We start from the raw sequence: 27,429 nt of genomic DNA on the forward strand, positions 1-27,429 counted from the left end.
ACAAAGGTCGCGTTAGTAGACAGCATGGCCACTACAAATAACAGTGAGTCATACATGTAGTGACAGTATCATGGTGACATCGCAGATATATTAACTAAACCTAAAATAACCTTAAAACTAGGTGGTTGAACGCAAGAATACACCAGAAACGAATCACCAAGCCCCATAATGGTTAGGCTTAGCATACAGCTACCAATATGTTCTCTGGCTTAAGCATATGCCAATTGTGTTTGTTAAAATTATTTTGTTCCCACCTTCACACTTTGACTGAACATTGTTTTGTGGAAATTGTTTAAAACATCAATCAAAACTCAAGTCTTGTTTTGTACCATCCTTTGAAGTATATTTTACTGAAACTTGAGGGTCAGCCTGGCCTGGTGTTGGGCAACTTGCAGTTCCTAGACAAAATAGAACATCATAGAACAAAACAGATTGAGCGTGACGACATTCGACCTTGGCCTTTGCCCATACTTCCAGCCGCCATATTTTTCAGTGCTCAACAACATTAGAGTTCAAGTTGATGTTTTCATTGTTGCATGTTGTAAGTTATGGTACAATTTTTGAGGTTGGCACCGGCAAGAAAGTGCATAATGGCACCAGAACTGGAAATAGGTACATATGAAGAATGTGAGTCAGAAATGTCGTCAATATTAAACCCAAGTTCAAACACGCTGTAGAACATGCCGAGCTCCTTATGACGTCACCTAATGACAGGCGTGATAATGGCCCGTCGTCAAGCAATTTGGGGGCATTATCAAGTCACAGTGGCCCACTCATTTCTGAAAACATTCGGGCGTTTTAATTATAATTCTGTCCGTTATATCTATAAAAATATACATTTCATTTTTTTCAGGTTCACATCCTCCGGTTCCTCCATGGGGCATCGCTCTCATTGTCTTTGCGATAGTGATCATCATCATCATCATTGTTTTGGTAGATTGCTTCTGCTGCAGGCCAAAGGATAAAGGGGTCATTCACTTCGTGGAGGCCAAGCTGAAGTCCAGGAAAGCTGATGTAACAACTGCAGGGTATGTATAGCATCAGTCTTCCAGCAAACTTGCCGTATGAACCTGTACCACAAACCAATTCACATGCTACAATGGCAATAAGTGCTTGTCAAACTAAACTCAACAAAATGCAGCTTTAACAAAACTTGACATATATTAAAATGTTTAAAATATTTGTGTTGAAGTGCTCCCTGTGGGCAGGAATCCATGCTAGAATTGTCCTTTGCTTTTCATTAAAGGCGACTAGATGAATCAGGTTGTTGGTTGATCACATGTCACCACATGTGAGGATCGATACTCATGATGACCATCACTGGCTTGTCTGGCCCTGACTTGATTATTTACACAATGACCATCACTGGCTTGTCTGGTGCTGACTTGATAATTAACACAATAACCATCACTAGCTTGTCTGGTCCTGACTTGATTATTTACACAATGACCATCACTGGCTTGTCTGGTCCTGACTTGATTATTTACACAATGACATCACTGGCTTGTCTGGTCCTGACTTGATTATTTACACAATGACCATCACTGGCTTGTCTGGTCCTGACTTGATTATTTACACAATGACCATCACTGGCTTGTCTGGTCCTGACTTGATTATTTACACAATGACATCACTGGCTTGTCTGGTCCTGACTTGATTATTTACACAATGACCATCACTGGCTTGTCTGGTCCTGACTTGATTATTTACACAATGACATCACTGGCTTGTCTGGTCCTGACTTGATTATTTACACAATGACATCACTGGCTTGTCTGGTGCTGACTTGATTATTTACACAATGACATCACTGATTATTTACACAATGACATCACTGGCTTGTCTGGTCCTGACTTGATTATTTACACAATGACATCACTGGCTTGTCTGGTCCTGACTTGATTATTTACACAATGACATCACTGGCTTGTCTGGTGCTGACTTGTCTTGATTATTTACACAATGACATCACTGGCTTGTCTGGTCCTGACTTGATTATTTACACAATGACATCACTGGCTTGTCTGGTCCTGACTTGATTATTTACACAATGACCATCACTGGCTTGTCTGGTCCTGACTTGATTATTTACACAATGACCATCACTGGCTTGTCTGGTCCTGACTTGATTATTTACACAATGACCATCTTGATTATTTACTGGCTTGACTTGATTATTTACACAATCTGGTCCTGACTTGGCTGACTGTCTGGTCCTGACTTGATTATTTACACAATGACCATCACTGGCTTGTCTGGTCCTGACTTGATTATTTACACAGCATGGGTCTCATTCACTCATATCTCTTTGTTGTTTAACAGCAATATTCTCGTCATGTGATGTTGCCTGGAAATCATCAGAGCAGGTGTTGGAGGACCCACTCCACAACCTGATTGGAGTGCTGAAAGTGTCATGATTCCAGTACTCTGTCATAAACTCTCTATCATCTCAGTGCTAAGATCATATTATGGAATGGGCCCCAGGCAACCAGCATCTGAATAAATCTCCAGGGCTCAGTTATTTCAATGCAGCAAGTGTCATAACTCTCGTACACTTTCACAGACTCATGATTGCCTAGCGTTACGATCATATTATGGAATGGGCCCCAGGCAACCGGCATCAGAGTAGATCTCCAGCCCCAGTCACCTCACTGCTGCAAGTGTCATAGACTCATAAGCCCCGCCCACTTCGTTTTTGACGTTAGGGGGGACAACCACTGACTAATCACAATGGCGTCACCGCCGGCGCCGGCTAAACGTACATGATTGTGAACGTTGTTGATGAATTCTGCTTGTGGTACTTTGGTATCTTCCGTTTGTGAATGATATTTAAAGAGGAATGTTTATACGTACTTTATTTTTAATATATTTTAGTTGACAGATTGCAATTGGCGAGTGAAAATGAGTTACATCCCTGATGAAAAATCGCCTCAGCCAAATGCTCAGAGTGGGAAGCGTATTTTCTTTCGAACCAAATAATGTTTCTGGCAATTCACGTCCGCCTAAGATATTAGCAGGGGAAGGGTAACTGAATTATGTTGTTTGGTTGTATTTTTCTCTCAAAGATTCCCATCGTAATTTTATAAAAACCGTGAACACAACCACATGTTCAAATTGCAGATCGTGTCGGTATCTACACATGTATAAAGAGATTGTCTACACCGCGCCTGCATTATTTTGTCCTTTGTTCAAATTTAGTCAAATCAATAATGTGAAAACTCTACCTTTTAATGAACAAAGCAGAAGAAAATAATTTTTCCTTATCCTGACTCATGCTCTTTTGCTTGTCTTCTTCTTCTTGCGAACATAGTGGAACACTTGTATCTCCTTATTTGAAGCTCCCTTCAAAATAAAATCACTAATTGGTACTCACCACGAGTTGCTCCCCTTTGTCTCCCCTGGCGGGAAAAGGTGTCGCCACCCTCTGGCCATGTGCTTCACTCTCTCCTTCTTCGCCCAGTGAGCAGGATGTGAGAGCGCCTTGTGTCTCCTTACACACATATCCTTTGATAATCTCTTAGTTTTTACCTCTCATAGGTTACTATAGAGGTATAGCTAGTATCCTTTACTATTTGTATTGATTAATTATCGATTTCTACCGTTTATTCAATGTATTCGTGATTGTTCAGCTAGCTTTACGCTCATGAAAATCTGTACGATTTGTAGATTACGCTTTTCTGCCTCCGATCCACATGTAATATGCCCTAGTTGTTCTACGCGTGTGCTTAATTCACGCTGCAGTTACTGCATTAATTTATCTCATTCTGCATTTAATAAATATCATCTTTATGTCTTAAGACGTGCTGCAGATAGATCACGCAAACAAGGGCAAAACATGGCAGAGAGTCCAGATATTCCTTCCAGTCAGCTGCTAGCGATCGACCTCTCCCGCCTGGTGTTCTGCTAGAGACCCTGCGGCAGAGGAACGTGGGGACGAGTCCGCTACTCGGAAGAAACGACCGCCTCCCCAGACATCCCGCCATTGCAGACTAAGTCTAAGAGGGCCTCATCGCCGCCTCAACGCAGATTGAGGACAATTCCAGGGCAGCGCAGACTTCCAAAGGGAAATTCACGAAGACAGCAAGAACTTTTCAGCCGAGATCGCTCCAGCAGCAGAGTTGGGCCTCTACGATGATCAGCCGATAATCATCCCCACTTACGGCAGAAGAAGTTTAATCGGTGTCAGCGACTGTGACTTCTGCAGAGATCTCCATGCAGCCTGATGCTCTCTACACCGATCGCCAGACGCCATTGATGTGAACCCCATCGCAGAAAAGACGCCGACGACTTCGCCACAGATCATCCCAGAAGACATGATGCGCAGATTATGAACATCATGGAGGACCACTACAAACCGCGCAAGCAGGGTCCGAAAGTTTTCCAAGGCTCCAACGTGAACAGCACCCCAGAGGCACCCCCGCCAACGAGCAGCCAAGACGATGTCACCTTCGCGGCGAAGTCCCGCACCACCTTGACGGAAGGACCTAGATGTACAGCTCTTCGCCTAAGGCCGGCAGCGGAGAGATCATCACCATCTTCGATTTCATCTCTAGATATGGACTCAGACCATCAGACATCACGAAGCCTTCGCGAAGGTCATATCATCGATCCTCGACCGACGCAATGAAGCTTCGCTAAGGCATTCGCGAAGGACATATGATTCCAGATCTTCATCGTCTAGAAGAACATCGAGGGACTGCCGAAGAGCTTCGGGCTATCAACATTCACTCACAAGTCTCGAGAAGATCATCCCATAGACGCATCTCCACCCGCTCATCACCAGGTCGATCACCCATCAGATCTCCACATAGAGCGCACAAGTCAACTAGATCGCCACAAACCTCATCAGATATACAGACAGCTACACGCAGTCCCTAAGAGCATCTACAATTTATTAATGATGATGGTTTTGAGGATGATGGAGGAATCATATTTTCTGATGCAGAGATACGGTATTGATGGTCAATAACCTAGATCTCACATCACCATCTAAAAGTGGCAATACAGCTCAGACGATTTGATGAAGGAAGATGATCCAGATGCAATCACTTCTACCTCGACGATCTGGATTGCGCAGTGCCACAGAATCTAGATGCAGCTTTCCAGAAAGCACGAAAAGTTCAGATACCACATCTACCCAACTTTCAAGCCAAGAAGTTCTCCACGATAACATGGACTCCTTCTACAAGGCCCAGGACATCGATGAGAACTATAAGATCATCAGCTTATGTAAAGAACAAGATTTACAAGATGGATGATCGCAAGTTGGCTCATATAGAAACCATGACGCAGACGATGTTCTTTGGGTTAAATAGATCTAGGACGATCAATGAGACTCTTATTACTAGATTCCGGATTCCACGTACGGAAGATGATAGAATGATTTATTCTGCCTTACTTATGCAAAAGAAAGATCAGCAGTTTTAACGGATCATCTTACATCTGTTTCAGCAGCACTGACCTTAGCTCGTCAGTCAAGGCCTCCTCCTCCTCTGTAATTGGGGAGAACTTTACAGCCCCACTTTTATACAGCCCCTGGTCGCACAACATCCATCTTTGACGGAGAAATCGACAAGGTCGCCAAGGAAGTCTCTAAGGATTCCAGGGAAGTCCTTATGATTAGATCGATGGACACACTAGCCAGCTGCCATTCGTCAGACTTCACAAAGATACTCAGGCAGATCTAAGTTCACGGGCCTACAAAGAGCAAGAGACAGGAAGATAGCCAGCTCTAGAGGTAAAGATTCTTTTCGCCGCCCATATGGCAACTATAGAGGAGGATCAGGAAGAGGCAGGACACCCAGAGGTTCCCGCAATTATAGACGCTGAAACACAGGTTCGAACGACTGGAGTCTTCCACCCCAGCCGCTCCAGTACAACCAGCTCAAGTGGGTGGACGCCCAACTACACTGGAAAACTGGGGAATACTGCAAGATCCTTACGCCTCCAACATTATTCAACACGGATTTCGTGATCCCCTACAGGACAAGCCTCCGCTGACAATCAAACCCCCAAGTTCGATTGCATAAGTTTAACAACTACCAAAGATAAAGAGGCTGTCTCATCACTCCTATCCAAACAGGCCATAGAAGTAATAGATCAAGCAAACGTCAACCAGGTTTCTACTCCCCAGTTTTCCTAGTTCCCAAGAAAACTCCACGGAGAAATACAGACTCATCTACAACATGAGCTTTTTCAACAAGAACTATCTACGCGAAACCACCGTAAGTTTCAAGATGATACATTTACCTCAGTTACGCCAGATGATTCGGCCCTATGGACTACATGGGCAGCATAGATCTACAGGATGCCTACTTGCACATCCCCATTCATCCCGATTCCAGGAAATACCCACGATTTACTCTAGAAGGGCTACATTACCAGTGGAAAGTACTCCCATTCGAATATCATCAGCCCCCTGGCTATTCAATGCAGGATAACGTAAACCGATTATCAAATTTCTACATCGCTAAGGGCTACGCGAGGCGCTTTTTACCTCGACGACGGGATACAAGTAGATCAAGATCCACTGCGTGCCTCAAACTACAGTTAAATTACATCATAAAGCTACTAACACAACTAGGTTGGTTAGTAAACTTACGCAAGTCGGACCTAGTACCATCATCAGTAAGACCTACAGTTCCTAGGTATTCGATTCATCACAAATCGCGAACCGTATTATGGTACCAGAAGACCGCTGGCTCAAGATACAACAGACTATTCCACCAGCTTCTACTCTCTCCGCTACCACTGCGCGACAATGGCAGAGCCTACTAGGTCTTCTCACATCAGCCCAAGACATGACTGTCACAGGCAGATTACAGTTAACGCCCCTACAGGTCCTCATCAACGACATCTCAACGATGTACAACCATTCAGTCTAACGTAAACATCTCAGACCACATCTACTATGGTGGACCAAGAAATCGAATGTCTGGCGAAGGGATTTGTTTAGCAGAGCAGGAATACAAAACCCATCTGTATGTAGACGCCAGTTACTCCAAGGTTGGGGAGCTCATCTCACCAACCACACGATATCAGGGTTATGGAATCAGCAAGAATGCAAACTCCATATAAACAGTCTAGAAATGAAAGCTGTAATCAATGCCATTCTACATTGGAGCATACATTTCTACAAAATGGCGCCTAATGATCCATACAGACACAATTGACAGTGGCGTTTCTACATAAACAAGCAAGGCTCAACGAGATCGATGAACCTTTTGAACCTAAGCTTTCAACTGTTCGATTAATACAAGATCTAAATCTACATAAAGTCAGAGCAGTGCACATTCCTCGAGCCAGAAATATACTAGCAGACGCTTCTCTCGGCCTCATCTACCATCACCGACAGAGTGGATGATCAACCGGAAATTTTTGCACAGATAATCAAGCAATTAGGAGCCGCTAATAGACCTATTCGCCACGCGATTCAACAATCAGCTACCGACATTCGTAGGTCACCAGTCCCAGACCCCAAGCTTGGGCAACGGATTTAAGTCTATCATGGAAGGCCTCTCATGCGTGCACGCGCACGCTGCCAGCAATAATACCTCAAGTATTACAGAAAATCAGACAAACACAGAGCCACAACTCACTTTGGTCGCTACTTACTGGTCGGCCAGAAAGTAACGGTTTCCTATACTAATTCAAGAAATCGGTCAACCAACACTGGAGCTGCCCAAGCGCCAAACCTGTTAATTCATCCTCACACCAAACAAGTGCACGGAAACCCAGCAATGTTCCAACTACACGTATGGACTGTATACAAATGTGTTTAAACAAGAGGATATTCTGCCAGGGCGGCAAAAGTAGTCCACGCTTTGCCTTACGTTATATTCAACTCGTAACTTGTACGGCGACAAAGTGGCACAGTTTCAAAAATTATGCAACAAAGAAAGGGTTTACAGCAAGAGAGGCTTCACAACCTCAAGTGGCAGACTATTTGTGTTACCTACATGCAAAACAAACATTTAAAAGGTTCAACGATATCAACATATCTTGCCAGCTTTAGCTCTGTAATCACCATGAGAACGGGTGTCAAATTGACAAGATCTCCAGAGTTACTGGCCTTACTTCACGAAGCTTTCCATTGGAGGACCAAAAGCGGAAGTTCACGCCCAGCTTGGGATCTGAATGTAGTGTTACAACACCTCACGCTTAGAGTGAGGTCTATGAATCCCTTTGAATCGACAAACTTTGAATTTCTCTCACAGAAAACATTGTTTCTACTATCGCTAGCCACAGCAGCAAGAATGTCTGAAATTCACGCTCTGGATTACGAGAGGATACAGTTTGATGACAATCATAACACAGAAAGCATTCTCGGATTAAGATGGGATTTCATTGCAAAGAATCAACTGCCAGGTCAACCAGACAGATTATTCCACATCCTATGCTTATCCTCTATTCTCGGATCACAAGATACACAAGACCTATCACTGTGTCCGTAAGAGCTTCAAAGTTTATTTACTGAATCCATCCAAAACAAAGGAGAAGATTTCTCAAACGTTTATTCATCCCATTATCGCCACGAATCAAAACAGAAGTGTCACGGACCACAATATCTATTTGGATAAGGACTGTCATTCTCCCGTGCCTACAAGGCAGCAGGCTTGGACCCACCAACAGCATCAAATCCCACATGAGATCAGGGCACTGGCCTCTACCCTCGCCTTCTACACGTGTAACTGTTCCTTGAACACGATTATGGAAGGATGCTATTGGAAATCTAACATGGTATTTGCTAATCATCACCTAAGAGACATCACTACAGAAGATGTCTCTGGCATTCACCATTTCTCTGGGACCACTGGTCCAAAAGCTCGCCAGCAACTGACAGTCCCTCGTGATGTTAAAATATTAGCCTCACAAGATTAATATGTATTTTATACATACTCATCTAGCTTATAACCCTAAGGAGTTTTAGGGCTATGTATATATGTTCAGCTTAAGTATTCTACTTTAAGCATATACTTCCTGATATAGTCAATTTCAGTGCCTCTATCAGAGTCACCTATATATATATATATATAATTTATATGTATTGTTCAATATATTCATAATGTAATTCTCTTAATGGCTTTTATATAACCTATGGTTTTATACAGGAAACATCCTAAATCTAAGGCTTCATGAAGTTCTCAGAGGGGATATTACAGTATATCTATACAAAAATCACTAATTATAAATCCAAAGTATTCTGTTACCCACCTCCTCGTCCGTAGGGATGCTACAAGTAAAGAGCATGAGTCAGGATAAGGAAAAATATGTAATTTTTAGAGTAAAATTGATATTTTTATACTTATCCTGACTCATGAGGTTAGCTCCTCCCATCCTCCCCACATAACACTTTGGATTTCCTGTAAATTCAAGTGTTGGGCTCACAAATCAGGAGAGAGTGGGAGCACATGGCCAGAGGGTGGCGACACCTTTTCCCGCCAGGGGAGACAAAGGGGAGCAACTCGTGGTGAGTACCAATTAGTGATTTTATTTTGAAGGGAGCTTCAAATAAGGAGATACAAGTGTTCCACTATGTTCGCAAGAAGAAGAAGACAAGCAAAAGAGCATGAGTCAGGATAAGTATAAAATATCAATTTTACTCTAAAAATTACATTTTCCCGTCTACTACTACGACTACTACTACTACTACTACTACTACTAAAATTTCCCTCTTCAAAATCAGTACACCATCCAAAAATGACACTGAATATAAGGAACTCCATTTTTTCAATCACCCTTTCCAATTTATTTTTCTATGTGTACTTTGTTGTGGAATCCTAATTTACAAACTTCCACAGTACTGGACTTCATGAACTGCCAGCATTTATGTACAGGTATGTCACAGCACCAGAACACAAAGAAGATCCAGGATACAGTCTGCACCTGTACACTGACCCATCTTCCAGAAATAGGAAACCTGTGATGCAAAATCTTTGAACAGTGGATCGACAGTTATCCAAACAATTAACTAGGATTGAAATAGAATGTTACACAAAATACAAATATATTGCTTTTTCTTCAAAGATATTCAACTGCTAACTACTAATGTAAGTAAAGTGCCAAGAATATATCCCAAGTTCAAAGCATTTTGTCAATAAATTTACATACTGACATTATTGCTTCTTAAACAATGATACTCTTTGTTTTATTGGATCTGAGACCATATCCCTAAGGGACATAAAACTAATTTTGATCTATTTCCTCTTCTCAGATACTTACTAGTGTCATCAGAAATATATTAAAGTTGTTTCAAAATCTGGTAACAGTCATAACGAAAGTTTAGGAAAACACACATGAAAATGTCCTGAAGGTGAAACCTCCTGCAAACCAGTGTGTAATTTAATATGAAGCTCATTTTCCAAATAACCATCAACAAACCTTGAACAATTTGTCCAAAACCAACATCTTAATAAACACTACTTTGGCTGAGTCTTCAAATATTGGTAACCTCCCCCAAAAGCCGACGATTTCTAAGAAGTATTACATCAAATCTGGGTTAAATATATGTTTCATTATTCATTCCAGTTACATGAAAAGTCAGCTGAGAATTTTGTAAGTTATTCTGTTCCAAGACTGAATAATGCCTGACCAGGGTGTTACCAAAACATAGCCTTTGGTTTTTTTTTTAGGTTCTCTGGATGTTGAAGTAACTTTATTATGAGTTATGATACTAGTAATCACTTTCAGAATAATCTTATCAGTAAATATATTATTTACAATACCAAAGATATCTTAAAAAGCCAACAAGTTAGTTAATAAGTACCAAGTGATTGTTCTGCCATGATAAGTATATAGTGTTTGTTTGCCTATGTATTCAGCAGCGTCCGTCCGTCCGTATGTACGTCCGTCCGTCCGTACGTAGGTCCCGATTCTTGTTAACGCGATATCTGATGAACTGTTGTACCCAATGTCTTCAAATTTGGTGTCAGCCTACATTAGGGGATTACGCAGACACCAGTCGATTTGCGTGACCTTGACCTTATTTTGAAGGTCACCACGATACTTTGACCACTTTTCCAACTCTTGTTCACGCAATATCTCATGAACTGTTGTACCCAATGTCTTCAAATTTGGTGGCAGCCTACATTTGGGGATTACACAAACACCAAGTGATTTGGGTGAGCTTAACCTTATTTTCAAGGTCACCACGACACTTTGACCACTTTTCCAACTGTTGTTAACATGATATCTCATGAACTGTTGTACCCAGTGTCTTCAAATTTGGTGACAGCCTACATTAGGGGATTACGCAGACACCAGTCGATTTCGTGCGTGAGCATGTTTCAAAGGTCCCCCTTAAGGGCGGGGCGAGTTATGACACTTGCACTTTTGACTCTGAGATCTACTCTGATGCGGTTGCCGGGGCCCATTCCATAATATGATTAACGCTTGCAATCATGCGAATAACTGAGCCCTGGAGATTTATTCAGATGCTGGTTGACTGCCCATTCCATTATGATCTTAGCACTGAGATGATGAGAGTTTATTGACAGAGGTCACTGAATCATGACCACTTTTCCAACTCTTGTTAACGATAATATCTCATGAACTGTTGTACCCAATGTCTTCAAATTTGGTGACAGCCTACATTAGGGGATTACGCAGACACCAGTCGATTTGCGTGAGCTTGACCTTATTTTCAAGGTCACCACGACACTTTGACCACTTTTCCAACTCTTGTTCACGCAATATCTCATGAACTGTTGTACCCAATGTCTTGAAATTTGGTGACAGCCTACATTAGGGGATTACGCAGACACCAGTCGATTTGGGTAACCTTGACCTTATTTTCAAGGTCACCACGACACTTTGACCACTTTTCAAACTGTTGTTAACATGATATCTCATGGACTGTTGTACCCAGTGTCTTCAAATTTGGTGACAGCCTACATTGGGGGATTACGCAGACACCAGTTGATTTTGGGTGACCTTGACCTTATCTTCAAGGTCACCACGACACTTTTCACACTTTTCACTCTTGCTAACGCGATATCTCATGAAATGTTGTACCCAGTGTCTTCAAATTTGGTGACAGCCTACATTGGGGGATTACGCAGACACCAGTTGATTTTGGGTGACCTTGACCTTATCTTCAAGGTCACCACGATACTTTGACCACTTTTTAAAGCGGATATCTCATAAAACATTGCACCCAATGTTTCAGTTATGTCGACAGCCTACATTGGGTGATTATGCAGACACCAGTCATTTCAGGCATCTTGTATGTGACCCAAAAATAGAAAGTAGTAAATATAGATATTCCATTCTTTAGCGGCGGGGGACATTGCCATATCAATGGCAAACACTTGTTCTGCCTTTAAATCACATGAATTTGAAATGCCAGTCAATTAAGTAATTATTTATAATTGATTAAAAAAATATTATGTATTTTATTACCTTTCCACGTTTACAAAGGAAGCGAGATTCTTAAAACATACCTTGCTATCATTTCCAGTGAACTGATTAAAATGACAGTTATGTTATTACTCCTAAAGTGTACCAATGTACCTCCCCTAATTGTAGACTGCCTCCGTGGTGTAGTGGTTAGAGCGTCCGCCTGGAGAGCGGAAGGTCGCGGGTTCGATCCCCGACCGCGTCATACCAAAAGACGTTAACATATGGTACTTGTTGGTTCCTGCCTGGCGCTCGGCATTAATGGGTACAACAAGGACTGATCGGCTCGGAGTCAGTATAATGTGTCTGAGTGGGGTATTCATGCTTCACTGCGGCATGGTATCTCAGTGGGCTAGCACTATAAAACCAGCTTCAGTCTGGGCTAGTACAAGCAGCCGCACATACACATACACACGCATGCACGTCGTCATATGAGCGAAATAATCTCAAGCACAACGTTAAACCCAATTTCACCTCACCTCACCCCTAATTGTAACAAAATTATGTTGTAACAAAAATTCAAAACAAATAATGTTCTCACAGTTAAGAAATACACTTTTATTTCAATCTGTCCAATATTCCAGAAAGTCACTATTCTTCTCACATAGTGTTCGTCTCCGATCCACATGGAGTAAGGTAATTCAATTCAAGGTCCCATCTCCTTATAGAAATTCTGAAATATTTAAGGCATGGTTTTATAGACTCTCATTTGAATTAATTTTGTTATTTGGATATTGCGTGATAGTCAACTGCTGACACTGACAATATTTCCGTTTAAATACAAAAATATTACTCCTCAAATATTTTGCACTATTAACAGATACTGTACTGCAGTAGGCCTTCAGATTGTGCTTTTGAAACTGTAAAACATCCTAAAGAATATCTAAGAACGAAGGCAACAATATCAACCACATTGTTCTTTAATGTAACAACTTTTGCTATTTCGGTCGACCTTAACCGAAATCAGATCGCTGTCAGATTTGTTTACATTGTGTCACGGCTTTCTCACCGTCTCATTTGAGCTTTATGGCGTACCAGCTCAATGCCCAGTAGCGACTAAAACCTTAAGCAAAAACAATTTTGTAGTTACAAGAATTGTCCGTGTTTATAGCCCTTGCAAAGTCTTAAACTGCTATTTGTTGTCATCAATTGGTAATGATGTTGCACATGTGCAAAAGTGTGGAAATTCGTGCAAATTCTCATCTGCAGGCAGACGTAGGTTTCGTGAACGGTGGTGCAGACATTTAACTGATCCTTAGGCCTATCGCGCTCCTTGATCCACCTCAATTCCTTTTGTCTTGACCATAATGGTTTTGTTAAAGGCACACATCAAATTGCAGCAATATGTAATAGATATAGCGAGTGTAAATGGCATAATTCGAAGCACATCGCATCTGAGGCATCGTTTGACCCCGTAAATAAGTGTGACAAATCCACACAGCGCGCCAAAATTGGCCAAAATTGACGCATGCACCAGTCTTGATTGACAGACTGGATTGGTCTATTGTGGAATGGGGCAAGCATCAGAATAGATCTCTAGGCCCAGTCACCCAACTGCTGCAAGTGTCATAGACTCATGATTGCCTTAGTGCTAAGATTCAACCGCCTGTGCGAGGTTGATATATCAGTGAAAATTGTGTTTTATTTGTTTATATTTTGAGGGCTGGTGTGAAGTTTTATCTCTTTATTCTATTAATTGTTACCCCTTCCATCACCAGTTCGGAAAAAGAAAAACCGAAGACAGAAGGAGGGACAGCAGAAACAGATAGGTGAGACATGGTACAGGCATTGAGACACAGTGTGCTGCTGTAGGTGAGACATGCTACAGGTATTGAGACACAGTGTGCTGCTGTAGGTGAGACATGCTACAGGTATTGAGACACTGTGTCCTGCTGTAGGTGAGACATGCTACAGGTATTGACTTGAGGCATAGTGTGCTGCTGCAGGTGAGACATGCTACAGGTATTGAGACATTGTGTGCTGCTGTAGGTGAGACATGCTACAGGTATTGAGACACAGTGTTGCTGCTGTAGGTGAGACATGCTACAGGTATTGAGACACAGTGTGCTGCTGTAGGTGAGACATGCTACAGGTATTGAGACACAGTGTGCTGCTGTAGGTGAGACATGCTACAGGTATTGAGACACAGTGTGCTGCTGCAGGTGAGACATGCTACAGGTATTGAGACACAGTGTGCTGCTGCAGGTGAGACATGCTACAGGTATTGAGACATAGTGTGCTGCTGCAGGTGAGACATGCTACAGGTATTGAGACACAGTGTGCACAGTGTGCTGCTGTAGGTGAGGCCATGCTACAGGTATTGAGATGCTACAGGTATTGAGACACAGTGTGCTACTGTGGGTGAGACATGCTACAATGATCTGCGGACGGACATAGTGTGCTGCTGCAGGTGAGACATGCTACAGGTATTGAGACACAGTGCGCGGCAGCCCGTGACGTGATGTTTTTTTACTTTCAGCCCACCTGAGACAAAGCCGCTCCTGGATATGAAGACAACAAAAAGCAAGTAAGTGTCTCTATTAAAGCAGGTGCTTGGATTGTATTGGGAGTCATCAGAGAGGCTTCTATATTAATGAAAGAAATTGTGCTACAAGTTGTATGTTGCAAGTATCTCTATAATCCTCGGGGGAGTAGGGTAGCCTAGTGGTTAAAGCAACAGGTATTGAAGTCTTTCTGAGCCTAAAGATCATGATATGTTTTCCCATGTATTGCTTTATATCATAATACTTAAGTCACGTGCTGGAGTTAACTGTGTAGACTTGTGTCACTTGTCGATGGGTGGTCCATATGTCAGAGGTGCTAGAGTTAACTGTGTAGATTTCTGTAGCTTGTCGATGGGTGGTCCATATGTCAGAGGTGCTAGAGTTAACCGTGTAGATTTGTGTCGCTTGTCGATGGGTGGTCCATATGTCATATGAGGTGTAGAGTTCCATATGTCGCTTGTGGATGGGTGGTCCATATGTCAGAGGTGCTAGAGTTAACCGTGTAGATTTGTGTCGCTTGTCGATGGGTGGTCCATGTGTCAGAGATGCTAGAGTTAACTGTGTAGATTTGTGTCGCTTGTCAATGGGTGGTCCATATGTCAGAGGTGCTAGAGTTAACTGTGTAGATTTGTGTCGCTTGTGGATGGGTGGTCCATATGTCAGAGTTGCTAGAGTTCACTGTGTAGATTTGTGTCGCTTGTGGATGGGTGGTCCATATGTCAGAGGTGCTAGAGTTCACTGTGTAGATTTGTGTCGCTTGTGGATGGGTGGTCCATATGTCAGAGGTGCTAGAGTTAACTGTGTAGATTTTGTGGGGAATTTGTTGTCTTATGTTTTTTTTAAAAAGCTCATTTTAACGCTTAAGTTTGAGAAATGATGTGATACAGCTGACATGACCATTTTACAGTTCCCAAATGACTGTTGAGAATGAAACGGAGAAGGCAAAAGAACTCGAACCTGAAGACAAAGATGGAGGTGCAACTGAACCCAAGTCTAAAGACAAAGGTGCTGACACCGCTGGGGACAAATCTCCAGACAAAGGTGTGGATGGTACTGGCGACAAATCTCCAGGCAAAGATGCTGACACCACTGGCAACAAAACTCCAGACAAAGGTGCTGACACCACTGGCGACAAAACTCCAGACAAAGGGCCTGCTGTCCTTGTCGTCCAATCTGAAAACAAACAAGCAACGTAGATACTTCTGCTCTGAGACAAGGTCAGTTATCTTGCTGGTATATACTCATTTACCATTGTTTCATGAAACAGATTTTTGACTTTAGACATCTGACTTCGGATAAATAACTTAACTATGTACATTCATTTCTGTTGATTTGGTGAAGAACAGTTTATTATCAGGAAACCATATGAGAACCCTATATTACCGTAGATAATCCGAATTTTGAAGACCAAAAAAAGCAGTCTGTAGAAGCTTATCTACGGGTAACACTTTGGTCAAACTTTATTTCTGGTGAGCAGTAAGAAAACGACATCATATCGTTTCGCGTGAAAGAACAAGAGAAAACAACTTTATCAGTGAAGACACCAAATTTGCAATTAAACATTGCTAGACAAGATTATTTACCTTTTGCGGTTCTAATTTGCTTTAGCTGGGCATTGTATTATATACAGGGATTAAGATTACTGTGTGTATTTGTGTTGTATATAGAGCCGGAAATAGCAATCAGCTGTGCGTACGTGTCTCGGTGATCTACCGGTGATTTAGTTAAAGCATACACAATGATATAACGGGATGAATTCTGACGCAGTGATCAGTAAAATATAATACCTAAAACTACAGATATATCCTAGCATTGTGTAATTTTAATTACAGGTTATGCTCTATAAATGTAAAATATGTTATAAGGTCATACGGACCCTCATGAACATGGTAAGCGGAAGTTGTACGCACATGGAATGGGGTGAAATAAGTTTGCCATTTCACACCGTTTTCACCGATGTTACTGTAAATTAGTGTTCCATGGATAATGAGGCGGTAATCAGTTCGTGATTGTTGATAATATGATGGGAAATTGGTGCTATCGCAGTTGGAGTGAAAAACGTACCCTCACAAACATGGTAAGCGGCAGTTGTACACATGTGGAATAGGGTAAAAAAAGCAAGCCAGTTTGTTGACATGTGATTGTCCAGCTTCAATAAGTATGATATTTAGCTAAACAAAATATATTATCCATTTTCTGTCAACTCAACTTCATTTCGAGGTGTGAGTAGACACAATATGATTGTGAATTCTGTGAATAATGCAGTCTGAAGTTATAATTATTGGTAACTGCCTGTTGTCTGTGGTCTGAGTTGGACGCAATTAGGACCCCATTGCCGGGGTTGGGCTTATGTAGGAAACATTAAATTTCAGACATTTATTTTGACATATTTATGTTGTTGAGAATGAGAACTTCCTCATCCCGCTCGTTTTTGCTGTTGCTTATTGTGTGTGTACCCCTTGTTTGTTCATAGTTCACTGATTTTGGTTTCTCGTAGTTCACTGTTTTTGGTTTGTATTGCAGGCCGGAGAAACATGGAGACTGACGTGGTGAGAAGATGAACATCCTCAACTGGGGTGTCTGTTCACATCCAGGGCAGACGTCAACTTGTGAACTGGTTCTGACTGTTTGCTGGACATAGTTGCCCAGTTCTCAAGTAGACATAAGCAGTCAGCCATTACTGTTTTAACGGAATCATTTTGAAATTTTTATCCAATATCAGTTTCAGTTAACTGTCTTTTATCAATGCAGTTTGTACCGTACAGAGTTATGTCCCTTACTGATGTATTCAAACTGGTTTACTGTTTGTGTGAAACGTTTTACTTATAAGAGAGGATAGAAACAGTTTCCTGAAAAGGGCAAAGAAGGTAACTCTCCTCAAAATATTAATATAAGTGTTCACTGTTTCACATTCTCTAGTGAAATATCTTTGTTTTATTGGATAAATTTGCTTGATTCATGAGGTGGTTAAAGAAAGTGTTACACGATAAAACATTTGAATAGATATATTGGACTCAATAATATGCCTCACTTTGTATATTTCATGGATATACTTGTTGTTATTGTCTGCACATCTTATGATTTTAAAATACATAAAAATAAACATTTTAGCATTATCATGTGAAATCCATTGTCACCAACTTGACCCCTTGTGTTCGCGTAGTCTAAGACAGATTGTTTAAAACTCGAGATGTGGGCAGGCAATGCTGCCACATTGAGATGAATATTTCTTTAAGTCACTGCAGCAAGATTTACATTAATTTTCCCATATAAGAAGATACAAACAATTTATTAATTGGCAACAAATAACCTTTCACAAATATGTCCAGTAAAGATTTTTGTTGTTATAAAACAATCAAGTTTCATAGGATTTTGTGAAAGAGTTAATTTTTTTAAACAAATCCCAAATCTTCAACCATATATATGAAACAAAAATAGTGTTTATATTTCTTTTAGTCAGTGCATCAAGATTTACATTTATTTCACTGAAAAAAAGATATGGTTGTTTTTGATTGGAAACTTAGTACTTTTCACCAACGTGTCCAGGGAAGTTGGGTTGTTGTTTTTGTAAAATGTAGGATTTTCAAGTGGAGCGTCGTTGTTTAAATCTTAAAACTAGGGTTGGGACGGGTACCCCACCCCTATAACTCTACCCTACCCTGATTCGCGTTATGTTAATTCCTGACATCAAATTTGGAAGAAATGGCAATATATTCTTTGGCTCAGAGACTAAAATTTGTTTTTTCAATATTTTAACCATGTAATATATTCAAAAGAAGTGACTGTAAATTATGTTTAAATCTTCAAAAACAATACCACCTTTTAATCACGAAAGAATAGCATATTACATTGTTTAATCTATAGCACACATAATGATATGTTGGTCACATGATCAAAATGGAGACAGGTACCCATGTCCAACTCATTACCCACCCGTCCCGGGTATCCGGGTTACCCGTCCCAGCCCTACGTGAAGCATCAGTTTGAAATGGAGGGAAGCTTTTCATTTTGCTACAGTTGCGTGTACTGTAAAAGTGTTCTGCAGTGAACAAAGCCTTGTGGTATATGTAATTCAAAGACTTTGTTATTTCAGCCTTACCATTGAATATTGACTGAGCAATGTTTTATATAAGTGGGAACATTTTACCATCAGTATTTCAGCTTTTCTTGTCAAGGCCTGAGATCATGTTAGTATTCAGCATTTATTGCACATGTGCACTAACTTTGAATTTTCATTCTTTTGTAGTCACTTTTCAATTTGGTAAACACAAATGTTTCTTCTGTTCAAAATAGGAAACAGTTCTTTGATATCATGGATGTTTTAATTCAATGATTTCTCTATTATTATTTTCAGTATTTACATTTGTAATGTTTATGTACATGCTCACTTGTATTTAGCTCCAAGCATGCAATGGGTTTGTTCTGCTCAATGACAATTTACTACAAGTAGTTCTTAAAATGTTCATGGATGAAGAGAATATTTGATCATTCTGGGATGGGATGGAACCTGCTTTTGAGAGAGGAGTACACGTATGTCTTGGAGATTGTTGAAAAATGTGTTCATATGTAATTTCTTCACACTGTCTGTTCCCTCTAAGGGACCGTTCATAATTTATGGCTTGGAGGGTGATGATGATCTTAAGGGAGGTCACCCATTTTTTTTTTCACTTACTTTTTACATAAATTTTAGGGGTATCATTCACATTGTACATAGCTTATCCATAAAAACACACACACACACACACACACACACACACACACACACACAGATGCCAACCATGATTTGGCCCAAGTAGTATTTTGGCCCAAACTGATACAAAAATTAGTATTTTGTGGCCAAAATTAGCATTAACTTTTCCAAAGGGTTTTCATATTTATAAAAAATATATACAGATATTCTAAGAGATTGTTATTAACAGTGTACTCACCTTAATCAGTATCCACATATAACTTGCTACTGAAAAAAGTATGGTTGAAATATATTGTGTATGATACGTATGCTATTTGATAGTTTAATTCAATGTATTTTTGTTTAAATTCGTATATTTTTATTGCTATCGTAGTCGAGTAGTTTGTTTTGTTTTTTCGTAAGGAATTGACCAGTGAAGATCCGGGGTAGAATAAGTCTTCAGCAACCCATGTGCTTGCCATAAAAAGGCGACTATCTTGTCGTAAGAGGCGACTAACGGGATCGGGTGGTCAGTTTCGCTGACTTGGTTGACACATATCATCGGTTCCCAATTGCGCAGATCGATGCTCATGCTGTTGCTCACTGGATTGTCTGGTCCAGACTCGATTATTTACAGACCGCCGCCATATAGCTGGAATATTGCTGAGTGCGGCGTAAAACTAAACTCACTCACTCACTCGTAAGGAATTCGATAAAATTGTAGGTGTTGGCATCTCTGCACACCACCCATGAATGAAACAACGGTCCCTTAGAGGTTAACAAGAATTCAACGGATACATGGGAGGGTATCTCAAAATAGAGGAAAAGCTTCCAATGTGTGCAAAGTAGATGTTGCTGTGGAATCTTTCAGGGTGAAGACAGACAGTTTTGGACAACAGGTAGTTAAAGCTGGTTGTCCTGTTGTATCTAACTATGTAGATCATGTTACATACAATGGCTGGTCACTGGTGTACAAGTTGTCTCCCCTTGGTGAGTCCAGAGGCGTGTTCAGAACCACGAGCACCCGCGCTATTGCCTCCTGTGAGTGCTCGCATTGGCCCTGAACGGACGCGAGCGCTTGGTTTCATTGAACCATTCGTGACCATCTCGTGTTATTCTGGGATGAGCTGAATAGCTTCTTGTCTTCTTGTTGGAGGTTAAGGAAAGGGGCGAGTGGTGACGAATGACATGAAACATGGTCGCCATCTTGGTTCGCTTGGCGAGGTAGCTATGAGGATGGTTCGCGGGTGCTCGAACGGGGACAGGCGTTCAGGATCGAGAGCTCGCTAGCGTTCGCGGGTACTCATGTTCTGAACACGCCTCGGGTAGGAGGTCTCCAGCCACACGCTGCTGGTCTGTGACCAACATGTTTCTGTCCACATTTGTGACCACAAAATAATGAGACTTCGTGATCAATCCAGGTAAATAAATGTTTCAAGTTCACAAGAATGCATACAAAATGCCTCTTAGAAATAGTCCAATGTTAAGATGGTATGTATGTATTTTTAAAAAAAAATTGTACATATTTCATAACATTTGTCATATACATGTATAGAATTTAAACTTCACAGACATTAAGAGAGCTGTTTCTTTGTGTTACAGATCCTGGCGTTTTGACAAAAATCCAGACATAAACTTTCAGAGATAATGTAGATGACAAATAATATAAATATGAAGGACTATTGTACTTTATGTGGTACACTGTGTTAAGTCTATTTCCAGTGTCCCCCATCATAATATTGCTGGAATATTGCTACAACCAGCGTAAAAGCCAACTCACTCACTTGTAGTATTTTATGTGACTTTTGGATTGGGAGCGTCCATTATATATTTCAAAACATTAAAAATATGGGAGACATCTGAAATACTGTTTAAAACAGAGCTGTCTCTCACTGATTGAGAGATGGGGTAGCCTAGTGGATACAGCAATGGCTCATCGCACCAAACACCCAGGTACAATTCCACTCATTGGTGCATTGATTTCTCACTGTTTTCTGTATCGTAAATATTGGGAAATAAAATGATACAATGACATTCTTTCACAGAAAGAGGGGAGGAGATGCCGTTTTCTAAATAATGCAGGTTTATGATGTAATTTTAACATGTTATATTTGGGATTACACTTTCTCAGTATATTACAGATTCTAGTACTTCTGTAATTTTACTCAATAACATATACACATGAATAATGATCTCTTATACAAAATATACAAAAATAGACAAAATAGACAAAATTGTTAACACTGCAAGTAAAATCGCTGGAGTCAGATTTGAATGTTTATCATCAATATATGAGCGGCAAACCGTGAATCAAGCTGTCAAAATCATATCTGACCGTACTCACTACTTAAATTCAGAATACAACCTCCTCCCTTCAGGCCGCCGCTACAAAGTTCCAATTGTGAAAACAAAGAGAGACCGTACATCCTTTATTCCAAGTACCATATCTCTCTTAAACAAATGTGAAGATACCTAAATCAAAGAATTTATGTAAATATGTTTGGTATCTCTCTAATGTGTCAGTAGCTCTGCTGATGTAATACAAATTCCTGAAAAGGCATTAAAGTATTATTCTATTCTATTCTATTATTATATACTGACATTTTTTAAATAATGGATGTTTATGATGTAAACGTACTCAGTGAAGTATATCATTTAGAAATCATGTATGAATACAATTTTTGAGTGAACCACCCACTTCATACAAAACAGTTCAATACAGTGCCAAATGATTTCTATCCATGTTTGTGACACACTTGGAAACCCCTACTGGAACCTATTCGGAATGTTTGTCAATAGTGTATTGAGATCGAAGGCATCACTTTGATGTGTGTTTGAGCAAGGCAAGATGAACGAAGTTCAAGCAAGGCAAGCTCATTTGCATATTCACAGAATCTCAGTACCATGTTTATTCAAAGATTTATTGCATTCAAACACATTTGATAGACCAGTTTAGGTCTGTAGAATATTCCAGACAATACAGAAAATATTGTGTAATGTTCCAGATAATTTAGAACATATTGTATAATGTTCCAGATAATGCAGAAACTGTTGTATAATGTTCCAGATAATTTAGAACATATTGTATAATGTTCCAGATAATGCAGAAACTGTTGTATAATGTTCCAGATAATTTAGAACATATTGTATAATGTTCCAAGTAATGCAGAAAATATTGCATAATTTTCCAGAAAATAGTGTATTATGTCCCAGATGAATAACACATTTTATCATTATTTAATAAATAAGACAGTCTTTTTGGGAGAGTCATGAACAAAAATAAATGTTTTGGAAGTATCCTAAAAAAAGTAGACCTTTGAATTTCATAACAGAAAGTGTTTTTTTCCCCCTTTTGATTGTGAAAATATGTGAAAGAACATGGGCCCATCAAAAATTATTTTGATTGTGAAAATATGACCCAACCCTTTTAAGAACACTGTTCAGTGCTTCTTTTGTTCTCTTTTTATGTTTGTTATTTATTATGCCTTTTTGCAATATTATGATAATAATCAAAAATTAGTGACAAGTATGAAGGGAATGTAGGTATTATAAGGAAGAGATGTAGAAGTAGATGGTGTTAGATTTTTGTAGAAACCCTTTGACCCAACCATAAGGAAGAGATGTAGAAGTTTTAATGAACAACTGTTCAGTGCTAAGGAAGAGATTTGTTCTTTTTTTATGTTTGTTATTTATTATGATTATGTCAACCTTTATTTGATTTTGCAATATTCATCAGGTAATGAATGTTTCCACATATATTTGCATGTATATAGTGCACATGAAAGGTCTTAAATGGCATGTAGAAGTGGTACACATAAGGAAGAGATGTAGAAGTGGTACACATAAGGAAGAGATGTAGAAGTGATACACATACGGAAGAGATGTAGAAGTGATACACATAAGGAAGAGATGTAGAACACTTAACAGTTAAATAGAGCTAACAGTTAATAGAAGAAACCAACACCAACACTTAACAGTTAAATAGTGCTAAATAGAAGCCAACACTTAACAGTTAACTAGTGCTAAATAGAAGCCAACACTTAACAGTTAAATAGTGCTGAATAGAAGCCAACACTTCACAGTTAATTAGCGCTGAATAGAAGCCAACACTTAACAGTTAAATAGTGTTGATAGGTAAAGGAATACATCCCTAAAAACTCTCTTCCTTCAGTGTACATCGTAGAAAGTTTTGCTTGTGTCCATAGATCAGTATTAATCATGTATGTCATAGTGCCTCTTTTAATTACATTGTATAGGAATGTTTCCATCATATTCACAAGGCACACCCCACAAAAGGTCCGAGACAAATCCATTTGTCTTTTGCTGCTCTCAGAAATGTGCCAGCTACATGACGGCAGTTTGAGAGTGCTCGAATCTGGACCAGACAATCCAGTGACCAACATCATGGGCATCGATTTCAGAGACCAAACTGTTACAGATCAAACCACATGCTTAGCTTCCTTATTTATGAACACATTAACATTTCAAAAGATGGTTTTTGTTGACAAAAGGTTAACAGATGGTGCTGAATTTATTCATTTTGCTAACAGCCTGTTTTGTAATTAAGCATTCCATATAGTCCTATTAAGTTTATACCAAAGTGAGGCACATGTTTATGTTGGCGATGAGAAATCGGCCACCGCCTGTTTACTCTGTCCATGACTCAGTTTAGTCATCGCACAGGCTGAACATATCCTAGTCACAGAACTGCTGTTTTATTTTTACCTTTTCTCAATTTACTGTACTTAAGCATTATAGAAATCGATTTAAACTGCTTCTTTCAAAAAGAGCTTGATTGTAGTCTTTCTGTCAGAAAAACAACACAAGGCTTGTTGAAATAAAATTATTTGTGTTTTTAGATGCATCTAATCACACCATGTTGATTTCATATGCAAAAAGGGAATTTCATTCTGACAAACAGTATTCACTGATGTAATCAGTTTTAAGCTGTGGCGCATTAAAATTGAAAAAAGGGATTATAAGAAAACCGAAGAAAATGGGTTTAAATTGTTTTTTCGGCAATCGTGCAGTAGTCAACAAATTGCTTCAAAAGTCAATGAAACGAATTATGTTCTTTGGGGTTTTTTTTTTGTAATAGTTTCAAAGCAGTTATACTGAGAGAAACAAATAAAGGAACAGGAAAATTCAAGCATTCCTGTAATATTTTCCAGTTTTCATCACCAGCTTTGAGTAGCGATATGGGAGGAAGTCTGAGAATAATCAAAGGAACACTGTCGTGAAGTGGTGTTCCCTTATTTGTTTTCCTCAGTATATATATATACAGTACCCTCTCTTTGTGGATTGTCGTTTAGGGGTCGATAAGTCATTCAGGGGACATGTGCTATGTTGAGTCTTCCAGCCCATCGCTGGAACTTGATGACTGCCTGTAACCTCAGTACCCATGTGATTGTGCAGGATGATAGCATAAAGTATTCATTTGACAAACAAGATCATCCAGACAGGTAGATTTGGTGGAAAGTGAAGATTTACCCACATGGATCAACTGGAATAATATTGAATAAGGTTTTCTCTTTAGAGATTCTAGTAAATATAGCCTGGGTGGTGAGGTAGCCTGGGTGGTGATGTAGCCTGGGTGATGAGGTAGCCCGGGTGATGGGGTAGCCCGGGTGATGAGGTAGCCTGGGTGATGAGGTAGCCTGGGTGGTGATGTAGCTTGGGTGATGAGGTAGCCTGGGTGATGAGGTAGCTTAGTTGTTCAGGTGTTTATCATGGTGAAACCCTGGTTCAGTTGCCAAGGTGAACAGTGTGAAACCATTTCTGGTGTACCCCTTAGTGATATTGATGGAATATTGCTATGAGCACTATCAAACAATATCACTGTGCTGATGCAGCATTTGTTGACAATACAGACGTCTCCCTTGGTTCATGTTCCCTTTGGATATTGCTGGCATCCGTGGCCGTATGCATATGTTGGGCGTAAATTCTAGTCCGGGCGTAACATTAAACCGGCATGCATATCTTAGGCTTAAGTTATGCCAGGCGTAGCACGCTGTATTTACGCCAACCAACCCAGCAGGCCGGGCGTAGCCCTGTTATGGCGGAAGTCATATAGCAATATCGCAGACAACAGTTCTACAGAAACTGTACATTTAGAGAAAGGTCAAACCCTTTAGAAATATATGACGACCTTCATCTGAACATAAGATTTAGATTCAGAAAGATTTGACATTTTCAAGATAGTGGATACACTCAGAGGTGATAATGATTATGGCTCGTACCGCAGTTACACCCTTACCCCGAAATGCAGGTACTTGTAGCCTTACGGTTTAATGCTACGGGATCATTTGTTTCGCGCCTTTTCCCGGTGGTTTAAACACGGTCGAAATTCTAAAAATAGCACACTGCACCTCGACATAAATCCGTTAAGTCGGGCAGAATAACGCATAGGCTTAACCGAGGTATGCATGACGTGTAAGAGCAGGGTGCTGCTAAGCCTGACGTAGTGTGTTACGCCTAACATTAGCTACGCCCGACATGTATGCGGCCACTGATTATTTCATTATGTGCATGTAATATATTTGAACATAAACTCTGTGGCCTATTCGCAATATTACTGCAAGTTTTATCTTACCTTCATGTAAAATATGTGAAGCCCATTTCTGGTGTCCCCTGCCGTGATGTTGCTGGAATATTGCTAAAAGCGGCGTAAAACCAAACTCAGTCAGTCAGTCATGTAAAATACTTTAATTTCATTGGTCAATGTCCCAGGAGGGTGACAACTGGAAAAAATATTACCTGCTGTCATGGTAACCGCCAAACTCTTCACCAAGAAGCTGTTTCGCTAACAATCGTATAACGTTATGATATGATGCATGCAGTGCACAGATTTGAAAAACTGTTTGATGGGCTGTTTTTTGAGTTCACTACGTACACATCAATTTTACAGACTTTCACTGCTTTATTTAAACTATTTGATACATTAAATCGTTTGCACATTCAACTTAAAAGTATTAACCATATTTATATCAATTTTAAGCTTGTCAGAATTTGTTTCAGTGATTTTAAAATCCAGTTGAGCGGCAGACACCATTTTGTTTACATGTCATATAGTCGGTAGCGGGCTTATCGATCTTCAAAATAAAATAAAATATTTTTTACATTTAACTTGGGGGTAAGATAAATACGTTTTAAACTTCTCCCTCGGGTAATACGGTCTGATGTACGCCTCTTTGTAACAGTGTCACCCGAGCCGGTAGACGTACATCAGACCATATTACCCTCGAGAGAAGCATATTATAACTTATTGTGGATGGTCTTTTTATGTCCTGATTGACATCATGTACCTAGTATACTACGATGGTGTGTAATACCATGTACCAGTTTTCCTATTGCATGTATACCATGTACCCGTTGATGTATATTGTATGTATACCATGTACCCGTTGATGTATGCTTTGAGCTATACTGTATTTGGCATGTGCCTACTGTTTGTACAAGATTTTTGTAAATGCTTTGCTTCTATTAAAAAGGAAGGAAAATCTTCTGAGAGTTGATCATATTTGAGTCAGGACAAAGCTACATGGAATCTCCCCGATAGTGGAGTAAGTTGACTTCCGTTGACTCCGTTCCACATGAATGCCAGGCCACACTCACCCACCCAGTGCCACAGACTCCACACAATGTAACCGACTCGCCCCCAGTGTCAGGCTCACCCACACAGTGTCACAGACTCACCCACAGTGTCACACTCACCCAGTGTCACTGACTCACCCACACAGTGTCACAGACTCACCCACAGTGTCACACTCACCCAGTGTCACTCACTCACCCACACAGTGTCACAGACTCACCCACAGTGTCACACTCACCCAGTGTCACTCACTCACCCACACAGTGTCA

General features: G+C 40.3%; 1 protein-coding gene and 1 long non-coding RNA gene across 8 annotated transcripts in view; both read left to right on the forward strand.

Annotated features, from left to right (window-relative positions):
* LOC124261329 overlaps nucleotides 1-19,928 on the forward strand; it is a 44,493-nt gene extending 24,565 nt beyond the window's left edge. For 4 of the 7 annotated variants that reach the window (XM_046695638.1, XM_046695635.1, XM_046695637.1 and 1 more), the window contains exons 6-10: nucleotides 854-1,028; nucleotides 14,115-14,165; nucleotides 14,876-14,923; nucleotides 15,808-16,117; nucleotides 17,424-19,928. In XM_046695638.1, the coding sequence (XP_046551594.1) occupies nucleotides 854-1,028; nucleotides 14,115-14,165; nucleotides 14,876-14,923; nucleotides 15,808-16,096 (563 nt within the window). In that variant the 3' untranslated portion in view covers nucleotides 16,097-16,117; nucleotides 17,424-19,928. The remainder of the gene's footprint in view (nucleotides 1-853; nucleotides 1,029-14,114; nucleotides 14,166-14,875; nucleotides 14,924-15,807; nucleotides 16,118-17,423) is intronic. The other 3 variants (XM_046695639.1, XM_046695640.1, XM_046695641.1) reach the window with 3 other exon arrangements.
* Nucleotides 19,929-23,494: 3,566 nt separating this feature from the next.
* LOC124261332 lies at nucleotides 23,495-27,071 on the forward strand. The gene is made up of 2 exons (XR_006894293.1): nucleotides 23,495-25,289; nucleotides 25,604-27,071. It is a non-coding gene; the product is annotated as an uncharacterized LOC124261332 (long non-coding RNA).
* Nucleotides 27,072-27,429: the final 358 nt, after the last annotated feature.

This window comes from Haliotis rubra, unplaced genomic scaffold, assembly GCF_003918875.1.
Source record: "Haliotis rubra isolate DU_JTF1 unplaced genomic scaffold, ASM391887v1 Scf797, whole genome shotgun sequence".
In the NCBI taxonomy this organism is placed as follows: Eukaryota; Metazoa; Mollusca; class Gastropoda; order Lepetellida; family Haliotidae; genus Haliotis; species Haliotis rubra.